We start from the raw sequence: 23,605 nt of genomic DNA, 5'->3' as shown, positions 1-23,605 counted from the left end.
CTGAGAAGCAAAGGAGGAATTTGCAACCTCAGACGAACTCGAGTAAACTGTGATAGTTTGGTCTGGAATGGAGCAAGGGGCAGTGAGTACTTGCATAACTTAACGGTGAGCCCTGGCTCATCCATCTGTCTTTAAACATGAGGGTTCTTTGTGATCCTCTCTTTGGCTGGGATAGCCCGTGCTCCCTGGCCTGTTCCAAAAGTCAGAAACTGCTCTGTTCACGAGGACAGACCCTTCCCAGGCGATTGGAACAATTTCTACCCCTTCAGGACCATCACCTAACTGTTGCAGCATCTTGAAAAGATACTGGGCCTCATTAGAAGCTTGGAGGTAGCATCCGGCTCGGGCACCCGCAAAAGGGGAATCACCAGGCCATTCCGACCTCAGCGGACCCGGTAATTCCCCTTGTGCGGGTGCTGGAGCCGGTACGTCCCCATTCCTATTTGAGCCCCCGTAGGGCTCAATCGGAATGGGGAGGATGGTAGCAGCGGTACTATTTATAACGGTACCGCTGCTACCATCATGTTCTGCTCGCGGGTGCCGGTACAGCCACCTGGTCAGACCAGGTGGCTGCAAGGGCAACCGTGAGCAGAAGTCCTAGTATGGTGGTACGGTAGCAATGGTGCCGGTAGCGATACCGGCACCGTTGTTGCCTTACCGCCATACTCCTAATGAGGGACTGTCTTTGCTTTATGCACGGATGTGCATTTTTACACACTGTTATACAGTGAGCACAAGGCTCCCCACTTTGTAGGGCTGGACTGCATAAATTACGGTTTCCATCCTAAAGACTGCCTAATGCATAATTCGTGTTAACCCCCCTTCTGTTGAGGTTGTGGATGTTTTATCTTTTTATCGCATAAGGCTACAGTAGTTGCATATATGTTACATAGTCATATACGTGTGTGGTAACCTTTGCATTATTAGTTTGGTTATTTGTGTTGTTTTATTGGGCCAAAAATAAATGTATAGGTTTTTTTTATATACACCTGCCTAACTGTATTCTGTGGTATCTTTACTGTGTGTGCTCATTGTGGGCTTCTGATCACTTTCACCTCTCATCAGACTTAGTCTTGACTGCCTGCCAAGCTACTGTGTTCGGTCTGGCATTGTCCAGTAGGTTCCCTGTTTCACTAAACTAGGGTGGCCTCCTAAACTTCTGTCCACCAGGCCAGAGTTTAGAAACCCACTCTAACAGATGTGGGAGAGGCGAAGGCAGGGACTAGAGGGAGGGCTTGGGGAGGAGTAGGCATGGACTGCGGGGGTAGATGTGGATGAGGGGAAGGCAGGAAATGCAAGGGTGGGTTTAGAGAAGAAGAAAGCAGGGACTGAAAGGGTGCTAATTGGTGAGGAAAAGGCAGGGACTGTGAGGGTGGGTGTGTGTGGGGGATGGGAGGGACTGCAGACATGGGTATGGAGAGAAGAAGGCAAGGATTGTGTGGGTAAGTGTGGGGAGGAGAAGGCAGGGACTGCAGGTGTGGGTGTGGGTGAGAAGGCAGGGAAGCCGAAGGTTGGTGTGGTGGAGGAGAAGGTGGGTTTTAAGGGGGAACATCCAGCTTGACCCTCTTGACTCTCTACAATTTCTATTTCAAAGGTTGGAGCAGGCACCCCAACTTACTATCCACCAGCACGTGCAAATTGTGACTAATGTGGCATACTCTGAGGACATGATTTTGCAAATACCTCCTATGAATCCACACCCTGGAGAACATCCACTGCATACTATAGTAAACCGCTGCTATTTCAGTCTTCCTCACCGTGTGGCTGAGTTGCTCGTCAAGCATTGAGATACCTTCGGGTTGTTGTGCCTACCACCTCTACACATAGAAATAGAAATACTGGGCTTTGTGTGTCAGTAGCATAGGTAACAAAGTGACAGCTTTGGTCCACTTGTCAGTTTGGGCGGGTGGTCTCCATTGTGCAATAAGTGCCTCTTTCTTCATAACTTTAATGAATTGTGGAGCTTCTTTGGGGGAGGGGATAAAGCACAGAAGACATTTTATTGAGGGAAGTTACAGAAGAAAGGGAGAGAGAGAGAGAGAGAGAGAGAGATAGAGAGAGAGAGAGAGAGGGTGGTCAGAGAGAAAGTGGCAGACAGACGTTGGCAGCGATTGGCATTGTCCACGTGTGCAGTATAAAGTGTACAGTAACATATAGTAAGTAATACATTCATTGTTGTAATTTAAATTGAGACACAATGTTGGTTTGGAATTAATTAATTTAATGAATTGAATTAAGTGATTTTATAAGATTTTTCTGTTTGTTTTATGGGTTGCAAACCTGAAATGAACACGAGCAGTAACAACGTGATAGATATTCATTCAGCACATGAACACTTGCTCTACATCTCTGGATCAGCGGCTTGTGCCACGGTGCCTGTGGTGAACTTGGTTACAGAGAGTGCATGCACCTGTATAATCCCTCGATCTCAATTGAGCAATAGGTGTGATCTGGTTTAGTCACAGCTAATTGAGATGGTGTGCACATCTCATCTCATCACTTTGCATAAGTGTATGCTGGCCACTTATGTGAAAAGGCATGCACCAATCATCAAATAATGGTGACTCCTCGGATTATGCATAACATTAGTACTTTTTAAACCTTTTAAATGTAACTGTTTATTTAAAACCTAATCAATGTTTTTTCACCTGGACTTGTTGCTTGATTATGGCTGGGCTACACAACAATAAGAAGAAGAATGCATTCAACAATGAAATCTTTTTTCTCATTGCATGCTTATTGCTGGAGCACTCTTATTGAAACACATTGATGCGTAATTTATTTTCCCATGCGTTTCAGCATCTACCCTTGTTGCAAGGAAAATCATTAGCCATGATTTTTGAGAAACGAAGCACAAGAACAAGGCTGTCCACAGAAACTGGTAAGAACTAACAGATAAATTGTGGGGTTTGTTTACGTGTTCCAGCAACATTCTACTTCAAACTACAATCTACATGCATTGTATAGTGTGAGTAACTTATTACATGCAAGTCTAATGGAGGGGGTTAACCGGGAGCTCCTCGTAGTAATGTTAGGGGGAGAGACGGGTGGATTTTTTTTAACTACTACTTGAAGTTGTAATGAACTGGATTCCTCATGGCCTATAACTGAAACAAGTATGTTTATCTCCTTAAAATCAATAAACAACATTTTTTAACTAAAAAATGATTTGTGACCAATTTGTTGTTGGTTGCCATGTTAAATCAGAGTGAGTGCAAGTTTGGCCATAGAAAGATCCATCAGAAACTTTCAACAATGTTATGTGATCACAAGATCTGTGCATGCTTCCTCATATTGGTAGATTTGCACCAAATATTAAAACGTTGGTAAATGTATTGTGCTGTAGCTTAAATGTTTCACTTATTTTTGTCCTAGAGGAAATATAATGCTCAGATTCCCAAACCATCCTTTTCACAAATATCATCAACACCTACTTCTATGGACCGCAAATGTTTATTTTCCTTCTGAATGCTGTATCCTCCTGCAGTGACGTCAGGGCAGAGAATTATGGAATGAATACTTATGCCATTGCATCACAGTTGCAGGATACTGCATTTTCTCTGCCAGGCACTTTTTCATGTTTATGTTGCTGAGGGGGAGTGGGGGGACATGGGGTGGAGTGGATGGGGGATTGGGGGTGGAGGGGGGATTGAACATGCTGTTTGATGTTTTATAGATATTCCTATGCCTCCCTGGACAGTGCAAAGAGTTGAAAAGGGACTCATGGGGGTCATAGACAACAAAATAAATATAGATGGGTAGCTTTCAACTATGATTAGTAGTCCCTCTCTGGGACTCAAGTGAAGTTGTCTCGTTACTCTCATTATCTGTATTATGTCACTTGGAACCCCTCAGTGAAATATATATTTCTGTCTTAGATACCTATGCACATAGAATCTTACAAATCAATATATAGTTTAATATGGAATTCATTGTGGGTGGTCCAGTGTACCTCTTTGTAAGGATCCACTGTCCTGGCGTTTTAGGTCATGAGCTAGAGTAGACATATCTGGTCACAGCAAAAAAGACCCAAAGGAAGTAAGAACTAGACTTTAGTCTAGAACACACTTCCAGAGGGGTGGTGGCATCCGTACGTGGACTGTTCTAGTTCAATGCAGTTGGCGAGCATGTGTTGTGTAGAGTTAAACTGCAGTAAATGTCTTTCCCCTTCTCCTGTCTGTACACTGTAGTAAATTCCCATTCCAACATGGCCACAGTACACAGCAGCCAGACTAGACAAGCAAACTGAGACTGACAGCACATATTCCAAAGATTCTTGCCCTTCATGGAAAAGCACACTCTGCAGGTAAAACTAGGATGGTTCCTTTAGAGAAAGCTTCATTAATCACTGCACGGCCCTGCACCACATATCCTTCAAATTCTGTAATATTCACATGGATCCCTTCACACACATCATCAGATTTCAGGTGTTTGCTGGTGATGCTGCGCTACATTTAAGCATACACAATGGATCAGGGTGCACAAAACAACTTGGAGCTTCCTTACAACACAATAGTACTTGAGGCACCAGCACACATTGTGCCACAATGCTTATAAAAAGTTTCAGCTGGCCACCCAGCATAGGTGCCACACTTATTCCCCCTCAAGGTGAGGAGGTGACCATAAGAATCTACCACCACCTTTGCCTTCTGTGAAGTATGCTTCACCCTCTGACAATTCCTCAGAGAACGGTGCTGTCCTTCCTGCTTTAAAACATCATCCAGCAACACATGCAATGCTTTTTGCACGTATCCGCCTACTGATGCACTTCTCACTTTCCCCCATCCCTTTCAGCACTTAACCGTTCAAGAATGTACCAAGGCTGCAAACAAGCCAACTACCTCCTTCCTCCCCAACCCTTTCCCACCTCCTTCCGCTTTCTTCTTGGGGCGCTACAAAGCAACTACATTAACACAAAGCTCCTCATAATTTGCTCAAATCTAAATAGATAAATATAACATCTTTTGTTTTTTTTGTGTGTGATTTGGTTATATACAAAACCTTTAACAAACACTTATCAAAGTTTAAAAGACATCTTAAAATACAACTCCTAATTCAATAGATTCATTGCATTAATAATTAGATGAGTGATTCAGAAACTGTTAACAATCATTTTTTAAGTATCATACGTTCAAAAGTCAAAACGGAACCGTGTCCATATGAAGTAGTATAGGTAAGTGTGGCAGATCAACAGACCATAGAACATTTAATGGATGTTTCATATAGTTTTTATTTAGAATCAAGGTTTATTTATGCATTTATTTATGGTATCTATAAAGCGCCTTTATCTCACCGCTGTACAAGATAAAACAGTACAAAAATATATAAAAATGACAATTAATGCATGAAGAGCGAGTATTACTATCATTATTATGTTACTACTTTTAACGCGCAACACACCCATTGGCCTGAGCGTGCACATAAACGACAAACAGTCTAAGGAAAAAGCCATGGGCCAGAAACATCCTTCATCTATATAATAATTACCATTTCTCATTACGCATAATTTTGTATTATTTGTTTAGGGAGCATATGGAATAGGGAAGAGGATAATAAGAGGTACTGATTTGATGTACACAAGAGTCTAATCTCAGATGAAAGAGAATGACTAGATCCTCAACCTTTAGATAGAAACGTTAGACAAGAAACACAGGTTAGCACTTTGAGAGAATTTCCTTAAATATTCTGATAATATTAACAATGTGATTTTGGAGTGCACCAACATAAAACCGTGCAAATAGGGTTTAGTCCTAGCCACCTAATAGGTTATCTCGAAATAATTGGGTAAAATAAAGAACACAGTTAAGTGTAATGATATAATTTTCTCCAACAAAGCAATGCATGACAGGAGATATGAGTTTATTTTGAATACTTGAAATTTGGAACTGATAAACTATTGACAATGTACTTTAATTTACAATGACTGCATAAATCACCTGAAAACTGTATCGCACAAGAAGATGTACTGATTATCTTTTTTTAAATGTATTATTTATAGAAACAATAGCCCCTGAAGAAAAGATACATATTCTCGAAACGCGTTGGACATTAAAGAGCTTGAATTTAAAACAAAGCATCTTGAAAGTATATTTTTTTGAAACAACAACTATTTGAACATCAGAATAACGAATCTTTATGGACAAAATCACTCATAAACAACCCTATAATAGGGTCAAAATATTCTTGAAAGTTGGCCTTATTAATTGAGCCAGTCATAGTGTGCAGGGGACGCGAGTTCCCCAAATAGGGAACTTTCTTTTTCTTCGATTACCAGAAACAAGAAATCACAGGAGAGGGGACATAGTAATCATAGGAATTAAAAAAAAAGAGTTTTGATGGCCTTCTTAAAGCTGGGAAGACAAACTGAGCGTGCAGGCATCAAAGCCAGTGCCACCAAAGTTTTTCAATCCAAACCGCGGGAGAGAGAGTTTATCGTTGCCATGAGAACAGAGAGTTCTCCTGGCCGGCACCTTTTGCAGCCATTTCATTAAGTAACCAGTGATTTACCAGAAAGGCATTTATCAGTTTGGGTGAGAATTTTCCGAGATATCTGATGATGTCAGTGTCAGCCAGTGAAGAGATCTTCTAGCCTCAGTGACATGATCAGTTCTGGCCAGCCCACATATATCTCTCACGGCTCCGTTTTGAAACACTTGCTGACTTTTCAAATTAGCTTTTGAAGTGTCCACCAATAAGCTGTTAAAATAATCTTTCTAGAATTGACTAAGGCAAATGCTACAGAGGACACATTAGTACCAGACTAGTATTGCTTGAATTTTCTGGGCGATTTGGTAATGTAAGCAAAGGAGGCTTTGACCTGTGCAACATGTTTTTTCATTGTAAAACATGAAAAAAGATGAACTCCTAAAGCTTTCACAGATAAGGTGCCTGATATAACACAATCAGCGATTTTAAACTGCCCATAATTCACATTCAGTTTTCTCATACATGGGGCCGAGCCCCCAATCATCAGCTCTGTTTTATTGTAGTTAAGTGACAAAGAGTTGAAAGCCATCCAATCTTGAATCATGCAATATATGTGGTTAATATAAATGGTGTCCCGATCGTGGTTCCCCGTCGGCTCAAAGACCAACTGGATGTCATCAGTGTACTTGGTAGATAAAAAAACATGAAATTGACAGCTGAATGAAGAATAGAACACCATGGGAATAGAGCATATGCTGGTAAACCAACATATAAGGAACAACAGTAATCAAGACGAGAAAGAAGACAAGTCTGTAATAGAAGTTTAGTAGAAGAAATCAAAAGATGACAGATTTTCCTAATTTTATGTAGATAGAAGCAGCAAAATTGAGAAATAGAAGAGATTTGGTTTTGAAGGGAGAATGCAGAATCACAAATAAATCCGAAATTACGGTCATGAAAAGAAATGGAAAGATCTGGAGAAAAATGAATAGAAGAAGTTGAAATAACAGAAGGAGAAGCAGAAAAGAATTTCTGTTTTTTTAGATCAAGGCACAAGAACCGAGAGGCTATCCAATTTTTCAGGTGGTGGATGGTATCATCGTAGGAAGGAAAGGAAGAAATATTTGGTTGTTGTTGGCATAAAATTCCACTTGAAACCCATGAGAAGAAATCAAGGAAGCCAAATGTGCAGTGTAAAGAGTTAAAAAGAAGGGACCCAAGAATAGAGCCGTGCGGAACATCGAAAAAGAGAAGGTGAGATTGAGAGGAATAATTTTTCCAGGACACTGTAAAAGAATGACAGGAAAGATCAGAAGAAAACCACTGAAGTACCCAACAATAAATGATCAGAGAAGACAAAGTGGAGAGCAGGATTTCATGGTTTACTGCATCAATTGCTGCACTAAGGTCTAATAAAACTAGAATAGAAGAAATGTTATGGTGTTGTGCATGGAGAATAGAATTAGAAACAGATAGAAGGGCAGTTTGGGTGGAATGGCCCAGACGGAAAACAGATTGCTGCCAGGGAAGAAGATGATCACGACTCAGATAAGAAGTTAGTTGAAGATGAAAGATGTGCTCTAGAATTTTAGACAGAAACGGTAAGAGTGAAATAGGGCAGAAGCCAGCAAGATCTGATGCATCCAGTGAGGATTGTTTAAATAAAGGAATTACAGTAGCTATTTTAAATGAAGCTGTGAAGGAGCCAGATGGTAAGGAAGGGAACAAAAGAAGGGGAGAATAACCTTAACGTTGGAAGAGAATCGGAGAGAGCAGAAGTAGGATGAGAGTGAAAAATGGTGGCTAACACATCATTTTGTAAAACAGGAGCAAAAGAAGAAAAATAAATGCCTGTGTTAAAACCCTAGAAGTACAGGATGTTGATGGGGCACCCAAATGATCAAGGGAAGAACGAATGATATGCATGTTAGTTAAGAAAACATTTGTGAAATCATTACAATAATGACTTGAATTTTATGTAGGATTAGGTATAGGAGGAGGCACACGTGTATTGAGTGGAGAATAAGAATCTTGGATAGGATGATTGGGACTAAAAAAGAGAATAGAATGAATCTCATTTAGCTTGGGTCAAAGAAATAGAGAAGGACTGATGGAGGCGAGATAAAAACTGAAAGTTGGTTTCAGTGCAACGCTTCGCTCAACGCCGTTCAGCCCTACGTAAACAAATCCTAAGTTGTTTCAAAGAAATGTGCAGACAGGGATGAGGGGTTCTGCCCTTATGAGTGAATGGTGACAGAGGACACAGTTCATCAAGAGATGAGATAACCACAGAGTTGAAATCCTTGATCATGCCATCTAGACTAGCTGAAGAATCATGACCAAAGGAAGGAAGTTTAGAAGAAATAGAATTAATGAGGACAGAGGGGTTCAGATTCCAAAGATCACGCCGAAAGAAGGCAGGAGAAGGCAAAGAAGGCACAATAGGGACAAAGGGTAATAAATAAAAAGAAGAAGACAGTAAGAGACGATCATCTGAAGGGATTGTATAGGTCAGGACGGATGATATAATAGAAATATCAGCGGAGATAAAGATGAGATCAAATGTGTCACCCTTAACATGTGTGGGGGGGAAGGAACTAAGGAAAGATTGTAAGCAGAAGAAGGGAATAACAGAGGGCAAGAAAGGGACCCAGTCAGTGGAATACAAGGTTGGGATTCGGTACGTGTCTAAGGGCCTCATTACACGGTAGGCGGTAAGGGTTTACCGGTACCGGTATTTTACCGGTACCGGTAAATCCTTATCGCCTTACTACGAGGTCCCTTTGCGGGTTGGGGAATTTAACGCCTGCTTTTTGCAGGCGTTAAAAACCAACCCGCAAAGGGACCCAGGTAGCTAATTACGGTACCGCAATTTGCGGTACCGAAATTAGCGCCTTCCCCATTCCCATTATGCCCTATGGGGCAAAAATGGGAATGGGGAAGGGCAATGGTGGAAGGGGGAATTACCGCCCCGCCAACCTTGGAATGGGGCGGTAATTCCCCTTTCCACCAAGGCGGTACCAGTAAATTACCAGCATGAACCATGGCACTAATAGTGCCATGGTTTACCGCCTACCGTGTAATGAGGCCCATAGTGTCTATTGTCTCTGGGTTTATCTGCAACACAACTCCCTATTGCTACCTGGGGCAGACTTAATTACAAGAATCAATGCGGGTCAAATTAAACAGAATCAAGCCACTCTTTCTAGGGGGGATACTGGTCTCCACAAGATTTTCTAGACTAAACAGAGTCCCAGGGGTATAGCACACAGCCACTTCTTTACCCAGTTTCCTTTTTATAGTGATATATATCCAAGCTTGTTAGTCGTAATCCAGCCAAGAGGGTAGTTTCTGGACTACTTTTTCCTGATCCAGGGATATGGTGCACTTATCACCTTCCATATGAAATATGGGGCCCTTCTCACTCTCTCTCGGTAGGGGAGATGATGTTCGTCTCTGTCATGTACCGGCGTGTAAGCAGTGTCAAGAAACGGATGCATAGCCCTTTAGGAACACTACAACCAGGGGCTTGGAAGTTGGCATGGCAACGCTGGCGTCCTCTCAGCGTTTCCCACGGTCGACGCTGGAAGCCGCGGAACGCTGTCATGTGACCTCACCTTTATATTCTCCGCCTACACTCCAGATCGGTGCTTCTGATTTAGAATTGGTGGCGCCTCGTATCTTGTACCTTGTATCCAGTTTTCCTTATCATCCCGGTTCTGTCCCTTTCCCTTCCCCTTCCCTCCAGCATTTCTGATTACCTCGTTGCCTCGACCCGGACCGTTTACCTGGCTTTGGATTTTGGACTGCCTTGTTCTTGTTTGCTGCCCGCATCATTCTTCGACCTCGGACCGCTCACGGATTTCCTAGCCTTCGCCCATTAGTTTTGGTTGCTCTTCGGTTGTCTTCTGGATCATCAATCATCTGGACTGCATCTGGGTATTTTGAGGAACTTTGGAACTTTTCTTGAACTTTGGATTGTTGACCTTGGAACTCTTGAACTTTTGGATTGTTGAACTTGGAACTTATGAACTTCCAACCTGGGGTTTCCTTGTGACGCACACTTTCTAGTGTGTAGTAGGCGTCCTCGTGCCGGCGGGATAGGTGGTTGAGCTTTGCTGGTATTCTGCATTGTGGACTTCGGAGTTCTTCTCTTCCTGGTTCCATCTGGTTCTCCCCGGAGTAACGGTAAGCCTAGGGGTTGTTATCAGAATTGGGATCAACGTATTGCATTCTTTCTGTTGTGTTCGGGGTTGGTCAGAAGGGCGGTTGTTATATTATCTGTATTGTGTTAACTCCTCACTTACAGATCCAACGCCTGTCCTCGGCTACTCGTACCACCCTGACTTCTGCATTACAACTTTTGCGTCATCTACATTACAACTCCTGCGTCCTCTGGGTCTCATCAGGTATCCGTTCTTTCCTCTGATTGATCGCTCTGGCTGTCCATTCCTGGGGCCAGAGGGTTCCATCGGGAGGAAGAACTCTTCGGCTACACGACGTGGGCAACTGGATTCTGACATAATCAGAAGCCTCCAATATGGATACCAATGAGACGCTGTCCACTATTTTACAATTGGTGGCCGATTTACGTAATGATATGACTGCGGCTCATTCAGCCACGCAGCGACGCATTGATGAGTTGCAAGCAGGGTTCCAACCCCTTGGGGCAGCTGCCCCACCTTTGGCCAGTGTCTCTGGGGCAGGTGCTGGTCCATCCCAACAGGGTGCTGGACCAGTTTATATGACTACCCAGTTCCCTTTGGCTCCACCGGAACGCTTCAGTGGAGACCCCAAGACCTTTAGGACCTTTTTGAACCAATGTAGACTACACTTCCTGTGTCGTCCTGCCTCTTTTCCAGATTCCACTACTAAGGCGGCGTTTCTGTTATCTCATTTAGGGGGTACCGCGGCTGCCTGGGCTAATCCGTTGTTGGAAGAGGGCAGTCATCTTCTTTACAATTGTGACGCCCTAATTGAGGCTATGAGTCGTGTGTTCGACACACGTTATGCCACACAAGCTACGGATTTAGAACTGCTTGGTCTCCAACAAGGCAGTACACCTCTCCTGTCCTATCTAGCCAAGTTCAATCAGCTGGTGGCGGAAACAAATTGGCCCGAAGAGAAGAAGGCCTCTCTCTTCTATAAAGGGCTATCCGACTCCCTAAAAGACACACTGGCTACCGTTCCGGTGATACCTACTGCTTTTTCGGAACTATTGGATTTGGTTCTCCAGATCGATTCCCGACAAGCAGCACGGAGGGGTGAAAAGAGAACGGTTCCTCCTGTTGCTATCTCCGTTCCTTTACCTGCCGCTGGATCCACGGAACCCATGCAGATTGGGGCACTTAGAACTCCTCTCTCGGCTGAAGTTAGGGAACACCGGAGAAAGAATGGATTATGTTTCTATTGCGGAGGTTCAGACCACTTGCTCCGAGAATGTACCAAAAAACCCGCTAAGAAACAGGGAAACGCCAAAACCCGGTGACTGAAGGGGTCCAGATGCCGGGTGTTTCTTCGATAGACCCTACAATATACAGTCCTTATTGTCTATCTGTTTCCCTGTCGTCTCCCGGTTCTGAGAAATGGGCCGTGATGATGGTCCTGGACTCAGGCGCCACAGGGAATTACGTGGATGCCACTTATGCTCAGGGGTTGGGTCTGCCAGTTATGCACAAATCATGTCCTGAAGTGGTAAATTCGGTAGATGGCTCTTCCTTGGTCTCTGGGTTAGTGACGAAGCGGACTACTGACCTCACCATGATCACTGACTGCGGTCATCAAGAGAGCATCTACTTTGATCTCATTGCGGCACCACAGTTTAAATTCATTCTTGGCTTACCTTGGTTAAGATTGCATAATCCTTCTGTGGATTGGCATTCTGGGGAGGTATGTTTTCCGTCGGATTACTGTGAAAGGAGATGCCTCACTATCAGTTCGGAGATCACCAATCCAAGTCATGCTCTTGCTGAAACTACCCGTACTGTGGGGGCAGTACTTAACACTGTCCTTCCTATGGTGTACAGGAAATATCAGGACGTATTCGACGCACGTGGGGCAGAGATACTTCCACCCCACAGGCCCTATGACTGCCCTATCGAGCTGATTCCTGGAGCTAAGATTCCGTCTGGGCGCATATATTCCCTGACCCCTAAAGAGGACGTGATTTTGAAGGAATATATTGACAAATCCTTGAGTACTGGCTTTATTCGTCCTTCCCGCTCACCTGCTGCCTCACCCATGTTCTTTGTGCCTAAGAAAGAGGGGGACCTGCGTCCTTGCATCGATTACCGTGCTTTAAATGCCGTCACGATCAGAAATCAGTATCCGATTCCTCTGATTTCAGTCTTATTGGACCAATTGGGTGCAGCTAAGGTGTTCACTAAATTGGATTTGAGGGGAGCCTACAATCTCGTCCGGATTCGCGAAGGCGACGAGTGGAAGACGGCCTTCAAAACCAAATATGGCCTCTTCGAATACTGCGTTATGCCCTTTGGCCTATGTAACGCTCCGGCGACCTTCCAATACTTCATCAACGACGTATTTCATGACATGCTAGACCAGTACGTAGTCGTTTACTTAGATGACATCTTTGTCTACTCTCCTTCGGTGGACACTCACGTCATCCATGTCTCCAACGTTTTGCAACGTCTCAGAGAGTACCACTTGTATGCTAAGTTGGACAAGTGCAGGTTTCATGAAACCGAGGTAGAGTTCCTAGGCTATGATATCACTAGCCGGGGAGTGCAAATGAGCCAGTCTAAGATCACCGCGATATTGGAGTGGCCTCGTCCTGATACCTTGAAGGCTCTGCAATCCTTCCTAGGTTTTGCAAATTTCTATCGGCGGTTTATCCAAGACTTTTCAGCCATTGCCTCTCCACTTACTAAACTAACCAGCACTAAAAGTTTGTTTGAATGGAACGAGGAAGCTCAACAGGCTTTTGAGGCCTTAAAATCTGCTTTTACCACGGCTCCCGTCCTTCAACATCCGGATCCCTCTTTGCCTTTCATTGTAGAAGCAGATGCTTCAGATGTTGCACTGGGAGCTATCCTGTCCCAACTTTGCCCCGAGTCCGCTGGTTTACATCCTGTTGCGTATCACTCCAGAAAACTCACCTCTTACGAGAGGAATTATACGATCACAGAACAGGAATTGTTGGCTGTAAGAGACGCCTTTATGGTATGGAGACATCATCTTTTGGGGTCTTCCGAACCAGTTCAAGTGTTTACTGATCATCGGAATCTCTTGGCACTGCAATCAGTGAAGTGTACCACGGCACGTCATGCCAGGTGGCATGAATTTTTCGCCATGTTCAACTTCACCATTACCTATCGCCCTGGTTCTCTGAATTCGAAGGCTGATGCTCTTTCCCGCATCCATGGAGTCCCTGAACCATCCGAGCTTAAAGGAGCTCTTCTATTACCCAATCAAGTGGTTTGTGGGTGTACCTTGCGCCCCTCTCTGAAAACAAGGATACAAGAATGGGTGAGAACTACTCCCTCCGAGATTTCTAGCCTGGGGTTGGAGGTCATCAATTCATTGCCTTACAAGAAGGGTAAAATATATGTGCCTGACTCCGACACAAGACACACCGCCATGCAATGGTGTCACGATTCAGCGGTAGCGGCACATCCAGGTACTGGGAAAACTATTGACCTTTTGAGAAGGTGGTGCTGGTGGCCCTCCATGTCACACGATGTTCGGGAATACATCGTTTCTTGTGCCATTTGTGCACAGTGCAAACATCAACCGGGCAAACCGGTGGGCCTGCTTCAACCCATGCCTATTCCAGACAAGCCTTGGTTTATGGTCTCTATGGATTTCGTAGTAGAGCTTCCGGTAGTCGACGGCTACGACACTATATGGGTCGTCGTGGACTATTTCACTAAATCAGCCTTGTTTGTACCCTGCCAGGGGATTCCCTCTGCTCCGGTTTTGGCGGAACTGTTCTTGAAGAACGTCTACCGAAGATTCGGTCTGCCTTCCATTCTTGTTACTGACCGGGGACCACAGTTCACTTCTCGTTTTTGGAGAGCCGTGACTTCAACGTTGGGTATAGACGGCAGGTACTCTAGTGCATACCATCCACAAACCGATGGGCAAACAGAGAGGCTTAACGCCACCATGGAACAGTATCTACAATGTCTTACCCACCAACGCCAAGATACATGGGTTTCTGTTCTACCTCTGGCCGAGTTCGCCTACAATAACTCTATGCATACGGCGACAGGTGTATCTCCGTTCTTTGCACTATATGGCCAGCACCCCCGTTCTTTGCCCAGTATTGCTGATTGGCCATTACAAAATCCGGCTGCCTCTGGTTGTCTTAGGAACCTATCAGATACCCACGCTATAGTTAAGAGTCAACTATTACAGGCCCAGTCACGTACTAAGTCATCGGCAGATGCACATCGCTCACCGGCTCCTAACTACCGACCGGGGATGAAGGTCTGGCTGTCCACAAAAAATCTACGCCTGCCTGGTCGAAGATCCCTGTTGCCTCGGTTCGTGGGTCCCTACAGCATTCTGCAGGTTATTAACCCTGCGGCCCTCCGATTGGCTCTTCCTGCAAAATGGAAGGTACACCCGGTATTCCATGTCTCTCTAGTGAAACCATGCCACCCATCTACCAGACTTCCTGCTCATACACCTCCGATTAGGGTGCGTGGTTTTGATGAATATGAGGTGGGTGCGATCTTGGATACCAAAGTCCGAAGGGGCAGACGTCTCTATCTGGTCGATTGGAAGGGCTATGGTCCCGAAGACCGTACGTGGGAACCTGTGGGAAACATCCATGCTCCGGCCCTTTTGTCTCGTTTCTGGTCTGCTCGGGGGGTGACACCCCCTTTGAGGGAGGAAACTGTCATGTACCGGCGTGTAAGCAGTGTCAAGAAACGGATGCATAGCCCTTTAAGAACACTACAACCAGGGGCTTGGAAGTTGGCATGGCAACGCTGGCGTCCTCTCAGCGTTTCCCACGGTCGACGCTGGAAGCCGCGGAACGCTGTCATGTGACCTCACCTTTATATTCTCCGCCTACACTCCAGATCGGTGCTTCTGATTGAGAATTGGTGGCGCCTCGTATCTTGTACCTTGTATCCAGTTTTCCTTATCATCCCGGTTCTGTCCCTTTCCCTTCCCCTTCCCTCCAGCATTTCTGATTACCTCGTTGCCTCGACCCGGACCGTTTACCTGGCTTTGGATTTTGGACTGCCTTGTTCTTGTTTGCTGCCCGCATCATTCTTCGACCTCGGACCGCTCACGGATTTCCTAGCCTTCGCCCATTAGTTTTGGTTGCTCTTCGGTTGTCTTCTGGATCATCAATCATCTGGACTGCATCTGGGTATTTTGAGGAACTTTGGAACTTTTCTTGAACTTTGGATTGTTGACCTTGGAACTCTTGAACTTTTGGATTGTTGAACTTGGAGCTTATGAACTTCCAACCTGGGGTTTCCTTGTGACGCACACTTTCTAGTGTGTAGTAGGCGTCCTCGTGCCGGCGGGATAGGTGGTTGAGCTTTGCTGGTATTCTGCATTGTGGACTTCGGAGTTCTTCTCTTCCTGGTTCCATCTGGTTCTCCCCGGAGTAACGGTAAGCCTAGGGGTTGTTATCAGAATTGGGATCAACGTATTGCATTCTTTCTGTTGTGTTCGGGGTTGGTCAGAAGGGCGGTTGTTATATTATCTGTATTGTGTTAACTCCTCACTTACAGATCCAACGCCTGTCCTCGGCTACTCGTACCACCCTGACTTCTGCATTACAACTTTTGCGTCATCTACATTACAACTCCTGCGTCCTCTGGGTCTCATCAGGTATCCGTTCTTTCCTCTGATTGATCGCTCTGGCTGTCCATTCCTGGGGCCAGAGGGTTCCATCGGGAGGAAGAACTCTTCGGCTACACGACGTGGGCAACTGGATTCTGACAGTCTCAGTCTCTCAATTAGGGATATGGTGCCATTATCCCTCCATTTAATGAGTGATGAGGTGCCAGTCCCACCAGCAATCACTGTTCCTTAGCTTAAGTGACCAAGTGGCTTCAACTCCTGGGACCCCTCCTTAGTCTCTGCCAAAAGTTGTTGGGTAAATCTCCCCATGACTACAGAACCTAGAGACCGTTCTTCAAATAGGATTGTGATCCAACCTTAGGCCTTCTTCTCTGACCACTGATATCTGGCCTTCTCTCTACTTCTAATGCTGACAGCTGCTTTGGGACTGTATCTCCTCTGGCTCACTTGCTGGCTGTACTCCAGTCTGCTTCTGCTCCCTCCACTGCAGTGCTTTAACTTCACTTTGCTTGTTCTCCCCATCTGCCTCGTTCAGCTCTCACGGGAAGCTTATTATAGGCCATTGGATTCTCTTTTCTTTGTTGCCCCCCTTTCCATTTGTCTATTGTCGTCTCTTCTCGATGGAACCTTGGGATTGGTTAAATCTGCTGTTTCCCTTGATGTGCCTTTATATGGCCAGACATTCAACTTGGTGTGAGACAGAAGTCCTGCCTTACTACCGTTGCCACTCATTTGCATGGATGCAGGCCTCAGCTACCCAGGGCTCCTTGTTGTCCACTCTTCACTTTCCATCCACTACGATTCCACTCTTCGGCCCTTTCTGGGTGAAAGCTTGCAGTGGACTACACCTCATCAATGGGGACCTTCGAGCTCAAGCCACAGTACATCCATGGACCCCAATTAGGGACAGACAGGGGTGCCAGCTGCTGACCTTGGCAATCCCTTTGGTAGCCACGACACTGCCTATGTGACCCGTGGACTATTAGTGCTCACACTTAGATGTGAAAAAACGGATTTGTTGTTCAATGAAATAAGCACAGTTAGCCTGTGATATTTCACTTTGGTGTGGAAACAATAAGTATGCACGGTCCCATTCACCTTTTTAAAAGTACAACTGCTTTACGGGGCAGCCAGCACCCAAAGCACTTCCTGCAGGGGTGCAAGCTTTGACCATTAACGTAAGGAAACTAAATAAACATTTTCCGCAATAACACTTGCCATGGAATCTTTAGTCATATTATTTTGTGGGGAGCTGAAACTTGTTCAAAACCACCTGGGTTTGTGTAGAGGAACTTTCCTCCACATAAACCATTATCGCACGTGGCAATCGCCAGATACAGTAATTTGCAATCCTTGTGGAGTGTAAGGGGACTCCAAAATGGAGAATTACTGAAGGGTCTGCCTGGCTCCAAATCATGCAGCTCTACCTTGTCTGTATATGGTAATGCCTTTTGAGCTTGGCGGTATTTCTGCAGGAAATACCGGCAATCACTAAATGAGGCCCCAAATTGGATAAAGTTAAGTTTTGTTTTCTACAGAACTATAACATGGAAAAATGATATTAGCAAATGCCATATCAAAAGTAACAGAATAAATATCATCCCTGTTTTGTTCAAGAGTTTTTGATAAAAGTGTCATTTTTATCATCAGATTGATTTGGAATGTAGTTTGGTTCTGTGTACGTTCCCTTCATCAAATACAAGAAGTGGTTCTATTCATGAAGGAAACAATGAATAAGTGATCTTTGGGGTAAATAAAAAGATGGGATGAGAGAAGGTGTAGTCTACTCGATACATTGAAGATTATGACGCCACAACACTTGGACAGAAATCCCAGCTTCTTCACTTGAGTACATTGTGTGATCCTGCGCAACATCACTTTTCCTCATAGGGTCTAATTTCCCCTAACTGAACAAATAGAAATGATTCGGTTCAGGCTGTCACATAACAAAAAAGAAAAAGCTGAATTATTTATAGACTTTACCTGGGATAAGATGGCAGTACTTCGGCAATGAGGCTCCACTCGCCTGTAAGCGGATTCAATTCAACACTACAGCTAAGTCAATGCCTAGTCTGGGATGCTGAGGGAAACCCTTATTGATATATTTTTATGTCCAGTTCGTTTACTCTGGATGACAACCCTTATATAACACCCCTCTCTTAGAATCCCCCTGACCCCACTGAGCCAAGAAGTAGGTTTGTTTTGCAAATTAAAAGGTTTATTTGAAAATTAAACAATATATATCTATCACACTTTTATAGTAAATTAATATTTGATAGCACACTTGTGAGGATGATAGTGATCAACAATGGATAATGTTACAGTGGTACACTCTTTTTGATGGCTTAGAAGTGATACAGAGAGGATAAAGTAGCTGAGAATGCTTTTATGGCTTCAAGGACAATGCAATGATGAATGAAAATGCAGTACAGGAAATAAACTTGATATGACTTCAACAAAAGACAATGTAATCACTTTTCTTTGACAATTCCCCCCCCCCCTTTATGCAAGGTAAAGAGATGGAAGGAAAGCACACAGTTCTCAGGAATGCAATCAAGTATAATTCAGTCCCCCCCACCCCCCTAGCAAGCTTAGAGCAACAGGGATGATTTTAAACACAGGCAAAGTACTTTAAAGGTGGGATGCAAAGAAGTGAAAAATATGCTAAAATGATTTTAATTCCCTCTAGAGGTTCAGGGTGGGTGACAGCTACTTTGTATTAGTTCAGGATCACTTTAGCAATGCTCTATGAATGATTGTCAGGTTGCAAACGAATTTCAGCAAAGGAAAGCAAGGACAAATCTTTTTACACGTGGCTGAAATTAAGCAAAATCTCAAATCGCGGCAAATTTAGTTGCGTGCGTCCAGCGCAATTACGGAGGCACTATAAGGGGTAGCAAGTCGGTTTTAGGTTTGTTGGAAAGCTTAGAATCTTAGCTTTAAGATGAAACTCGCTCCTAGCACAAACGGTTCCGGAGATACGGCCGATTTAGTAAAGGTAGTTTTTCGGATTTGAAATTTTAAAGCTCAGAATGACAGATGACAGTTTTCAGTTTTAAAGATGACAGAATGACACGATTCTAGGAGGCTGTTCTAATTGGCTAAAATAGTTTGGATTAGATTATTTTAAACTAAGAGATTGGGTTTTTCACAGTCCTGACTGGGTACTCACACTATGAACTTAGACAGGAATGCGGCTTCGTCACCGATTGGGTCAGGATTGGCTGGACTTCTGCTAGCGGTTCTTCACAGCGGTCTGGTCTCTGGTTCTGCTCTCAGCACTGCACAGTTCTGGTCTCTCTGGATCTCTGGTCTCTCTGGATCTCTGGTCTCTCTGGATCTCTGGTCTCTGGAGATTGATGGATTTGAAGTCTGGAGTCTGCCGGCAAAGCGTCCCGCAAGAAAGTGGAAAGTGAATGTTCCTACCTGGGTTCCAGTGGCTCTTTTTATGTGTTTTGAAAATGGGTGTGTGCCTGGGCCTAGCTAAGCCTGCCCCTCTCACTTATCACTTATCATTGGCCAAGCTTTCCTCTCTCCCTTGATTGGGGGAAAGAAATGGGGTGTCAGAGTGATGCTGTAGGTTTTATGGACAGAGGAACCTCCCCTTGTCAAATTGCACACAAATCTATTTCTGACCCAAATACATATTTATCTATGTACCATTTTTCCAATATTATAGGTCCAGTTAACATATTTTCTGTAGCACCAAACCATCCGATCCCTGTCTTTGTACGATGTCGTATCCACTTATGACAGAATTCTCCCCTTTTCATCCAGATAACGACCTCTAAACCTTTCCAGATTTTACACAAATGTGCACCAGGGATATGGGTTTCAGATGATAAAGTGTCAGATTTTTAACATGCATACATTTGGAGTAACAACCTTTTTTTCCGCTACTATCCCCAAGAACATACCACAGGGTCCTAACACCTCTTAAAATGTGCACAGAAAAATCACAAGAATGATGATGTTATTTATATAATTTTGACAAGTCCGCACTGTGAATTATCCATCTTTTTAAAATCATGCTCTGGCCCCAAAGGGGTGTGGTTTTCCAAAGCACATGGTGGAATTTCTGGTTTATCCACTTCCCCCAAGCTCAGCTTGCTCTCACAGGCACTGCCCCTCCCAGTTTCTCCCAAGAGGAAGCCATTTACGACCCCCCTAATATAACATTTGCCTGAGCCAGGGACAGTGCTTTGTTTAGTTTCCTGTAGTCCCCAGGTGCCACTCCCCTAATTCAATCAGAGAGGTGTCATCTCCTTTTGGCAGGGGCAGCAGGATGCAGCCAGGCTTGGGAACACAGCTGCTGAATTCCCTCTCCTGTCGGGGGTAGTTGTCAGGCAGAATCCACTCTCTTCCACCCAGGCTTCAGCTAAATGTCACTTTAGTTCCCAGTTTTCTACATTCAAATCACACTGACAATTTTTACACATGCAGCTAGAACGCTGATTCTAAGTTCAAAACTATGACATTTCAACAGTTGCAAACTATGTTACACTCAAAAGTAGGTCACTCATTTATTTTAAACATTTCGATTTTAGTGGCTTTCTGTCCATTTAACTTAAGCTGCTGACATCTACAGCTCAGCCAGTTTTGTTATAAACATTGTCTTGGGCTCTTCATCTTTCCAGATTTAGTATGCACGCAAGAATACATTCTGCCAAATGTCTGCTGGTGTTCACTGAGATTTTTGAATATCTTGTGATGTTTCAAATAGGCATTTTGAGCTTGCATTCAGGGAAACAAAGGTGATTTTAAAGCGTTTTTTTTTAGCCAACCGGCACTGCTGTTCTGCTGTTTTTCCTTTGGCACACATTTCACTCATGGCACTCCTGGCTCATCATGCTTGCACTGGTGGGTGGCAGGTTAGGCAACCATTTTGGTGTGCGCACAAACTGCGCGGTTTTCCCGGATTCTGGCGCAACTGTGGGCTTTTCCGCCATCTTGGATTTTCTAAGCCCACAGCACCAAATGTTGCAGCTTAATAGTCCAAACGTGGGTCAGGACACCAAACACGGCAAATGATAACAGAAGTTGGGGCTTTGAGACTGCCCCTTGCATTTGATGCACACATGTTGTATGTGGCTTAGCCTGTCATAAAATGCTGCTGTCTTAGTCTTTGAGTTTACCCCTGGAAACCATCCCCTCACATATGGGTTCCTGTGGATAAAGTCTTCCACGGGCACTTTTTGTGAAAACCTAGGCATGCCCACTTGTCAATCGCTTACTCTATCTCATGGGTTCTTTGGGGAGCATACTTTGCCATGCATTGCTAAGCCAATAATCTCCCTGCAAGGACTGCAACTTCATGTGGCCAAAGAAGCCGTGATCAAAATCCCGCCCTCAGTTGAATGTGCCCATATTTCCTTCCAGCTTTCCCATCTATAGAACCTGGCTGTTCGGGTCTTAGGGTCGTAATTTAAAGGGCTTAGCACGCTGTGTTTTCTTGGGCATGGTTACTAAATGCCTTGGCTCACCATGACACTGTGGAAGGCTCAAAAGTCTGACCACAGCTAAGCCACAGACATGCTGTGTGCCCTTAAGCAATTTGCACACACGTTCAATCGTAGGGTTTGGTAGCCATGACATAAATGAGAAAACTAAAAAATGTGAGCTTTTTTTCTGCTGGTTTTTCAGAGAGCTTTTGCAAACTTACAGTATGCAGTGATTATATTGAATACAAAACAACTAATGAAAAAAAATGAATGAAGAAACAAATAATACCAAAATAACTAATTTTGAAAAAACTAAAAATGGGGTTGTTAGAGGCAATAGGGTTTTGGGGTGGGGGAAAATATTAAAAAAACAGGGGCTTTGTGGGGGAACCCCCTAAAACTATGAACAATTAATTTTTTATTTTGGAATTAGGTATTTTGTATTTGTTTTTTCCTAAATTATTATTTCATTAATTATAATTGCATGTAACCCTGACATACAACCCCTCCCAAATGTTGTTGGGGCCTAGGGAAGTAAGTAGAAGGGCTCTGCCGTCTGTGCTTTCTTGGGCATGGCTTCAACATGCTCAGGCTCACCATGCAGTGAGTGAATTCCAGACATACCTGCGGGTGCACCGACAACCCTTCTCCAGTTATCTCCCCCTTCAGCGCTGTGCCTATAGGATACAGTTGAATCCCATGAGAAATTCAGTCCCAATTGTACACAAAGCTCTTCGACCTGCCTTCTCATGCCTTCCTGAGCATCTTATCTATCCTGCGGCCTCATCCCAACTATCTACCCGACTTTGCTACTCCCTGTCACTACTGACCATTCTGTCATACCCCTCCTTGACCTCTCGGACAGGCAAAAGCTCTTTCACTCCATGAACTATGACTGGAGGTGCTATACAAATGCAAGATAACATAACATTACACATGGTTTCGGGCATCCTCCATTAAACATGGGCTTGAGCTGGCACTCTAAGTCTCCGGGTTCATATGCCACTTGACTGGCGCATGGCCCTGTGCTTGGAAGCGGAGCTCTTCTCCTCCCGTCATCTACCACCTCCATGCAGCTCATGAGGCTGGCTTTCTGGGGCTGCAGAGCCCACTGCCCAGTCATTTTAGTGAAGACTACTTATCACATACATGTTTCACTGAAGACAAAATCATTGTAAATAAATTCTGCTAAAATGCACCTATGTAAAAAAGGTACAGATGTAAGGTTTGGAAAGGTGGTTAATGCGTTGTTTTAGGTGGGGGTGGTGATGCGGGTTAAGGGGTGCTAAGTGTGGGGGTTTGCCCATTCATTTATCTGATGCATTGAATTTAAATGAGTGGCACAAACCTATCGAATCCCGAAGACCTCTTTCGGCCTTGAAGTGACAGAGTCAGAGCCCTGACTTCTTGACATCACACTTCAATATGTGTTTTTGTTTTACTGGCAGTACAGATCGGGGCAGGATAGGTGGACGCTGCCTTTATACAGTACAGGACAAGAAATATTTGACACATTCTTAACCTCACCAAAGATAGCCAGGGTGCAGCTTAAGCAATGTTGGGTGAAGGATGTGGAACTTCCAGGTAGATTGTGTTTGGTGGGAGATCAGAGCGTCTCTGTTCAAAACCAAGAGCTCTAGCCCCACCCCCGTTACAACACCTGCTTCAGATTGCCCTCTTCCGTTGTGCAAACTATTCTCCTTGGAGCGGCTTCTGCGCAGTAATGAGCTGGCTCTCAATAACAGCCGGGACGGAGAAAGCGCCTTTTCCTTCTTCATGGGCAAACATTATGGAGTCATAAACGCGGGGAGAAGAAAGTGAAGGCTGGGTGTCAGGTCAGGTGTGGCTACTGAGCAGGGTGCATGGCCTTAGGCTGAGTAGTGTGGGCTCCCTTTGCTCCCGTTACCTGATCCCTGCCTAAGCAATAACAAAGCCGACCAATTTTGTTT

General features: G+C 44.4%; 1 protein-coding gene across 3 annotated transcripts in view; it reads left to right on the top strand.

The window, feature by feature from the left end:
- The window catches only part of OTC (ornithine transcarbamylase), a 299,169-nt gene that overhangs the window by 172,734 nt on the left and 102,830 nt on the right, over nucleotides 1–23,605 (top strand). For all 3 annotated transcript variants that reach the window (XM_069637362.1, XM_069637360.1, XM_069637361.1), the window contains exon 3: nucleotides 2,800–2,881. In XM_069637362.1, coding sequence (XP_069493463.1) covers nucleotides 2,800–2,881 — 82 coding nt within the window. The remainder of the gene's footprint in view (nucleotides 1–2,799; nucleotides 2,882–23,605) is intronic.

The sequence above is a fragment of the Ambystoma mexicanum genome, chromosome 7p (genome assembly GCF_040938575.1).
Source record: "Ambystoma mexicanum isolate Mex_15411 chromosome 7p, UKY_AmexF1_1, whole genome shotgun sequence".
Lineage (NCBI taxonomy): Eukaryota > Metazoa > Chordata > Amphibia > Caudata > Ambystomatidae > Ambystoma > Ambystoma mexicanum.
This window is presented reverse-complemented; position numbering and strand designations above follow the sequence as displayed.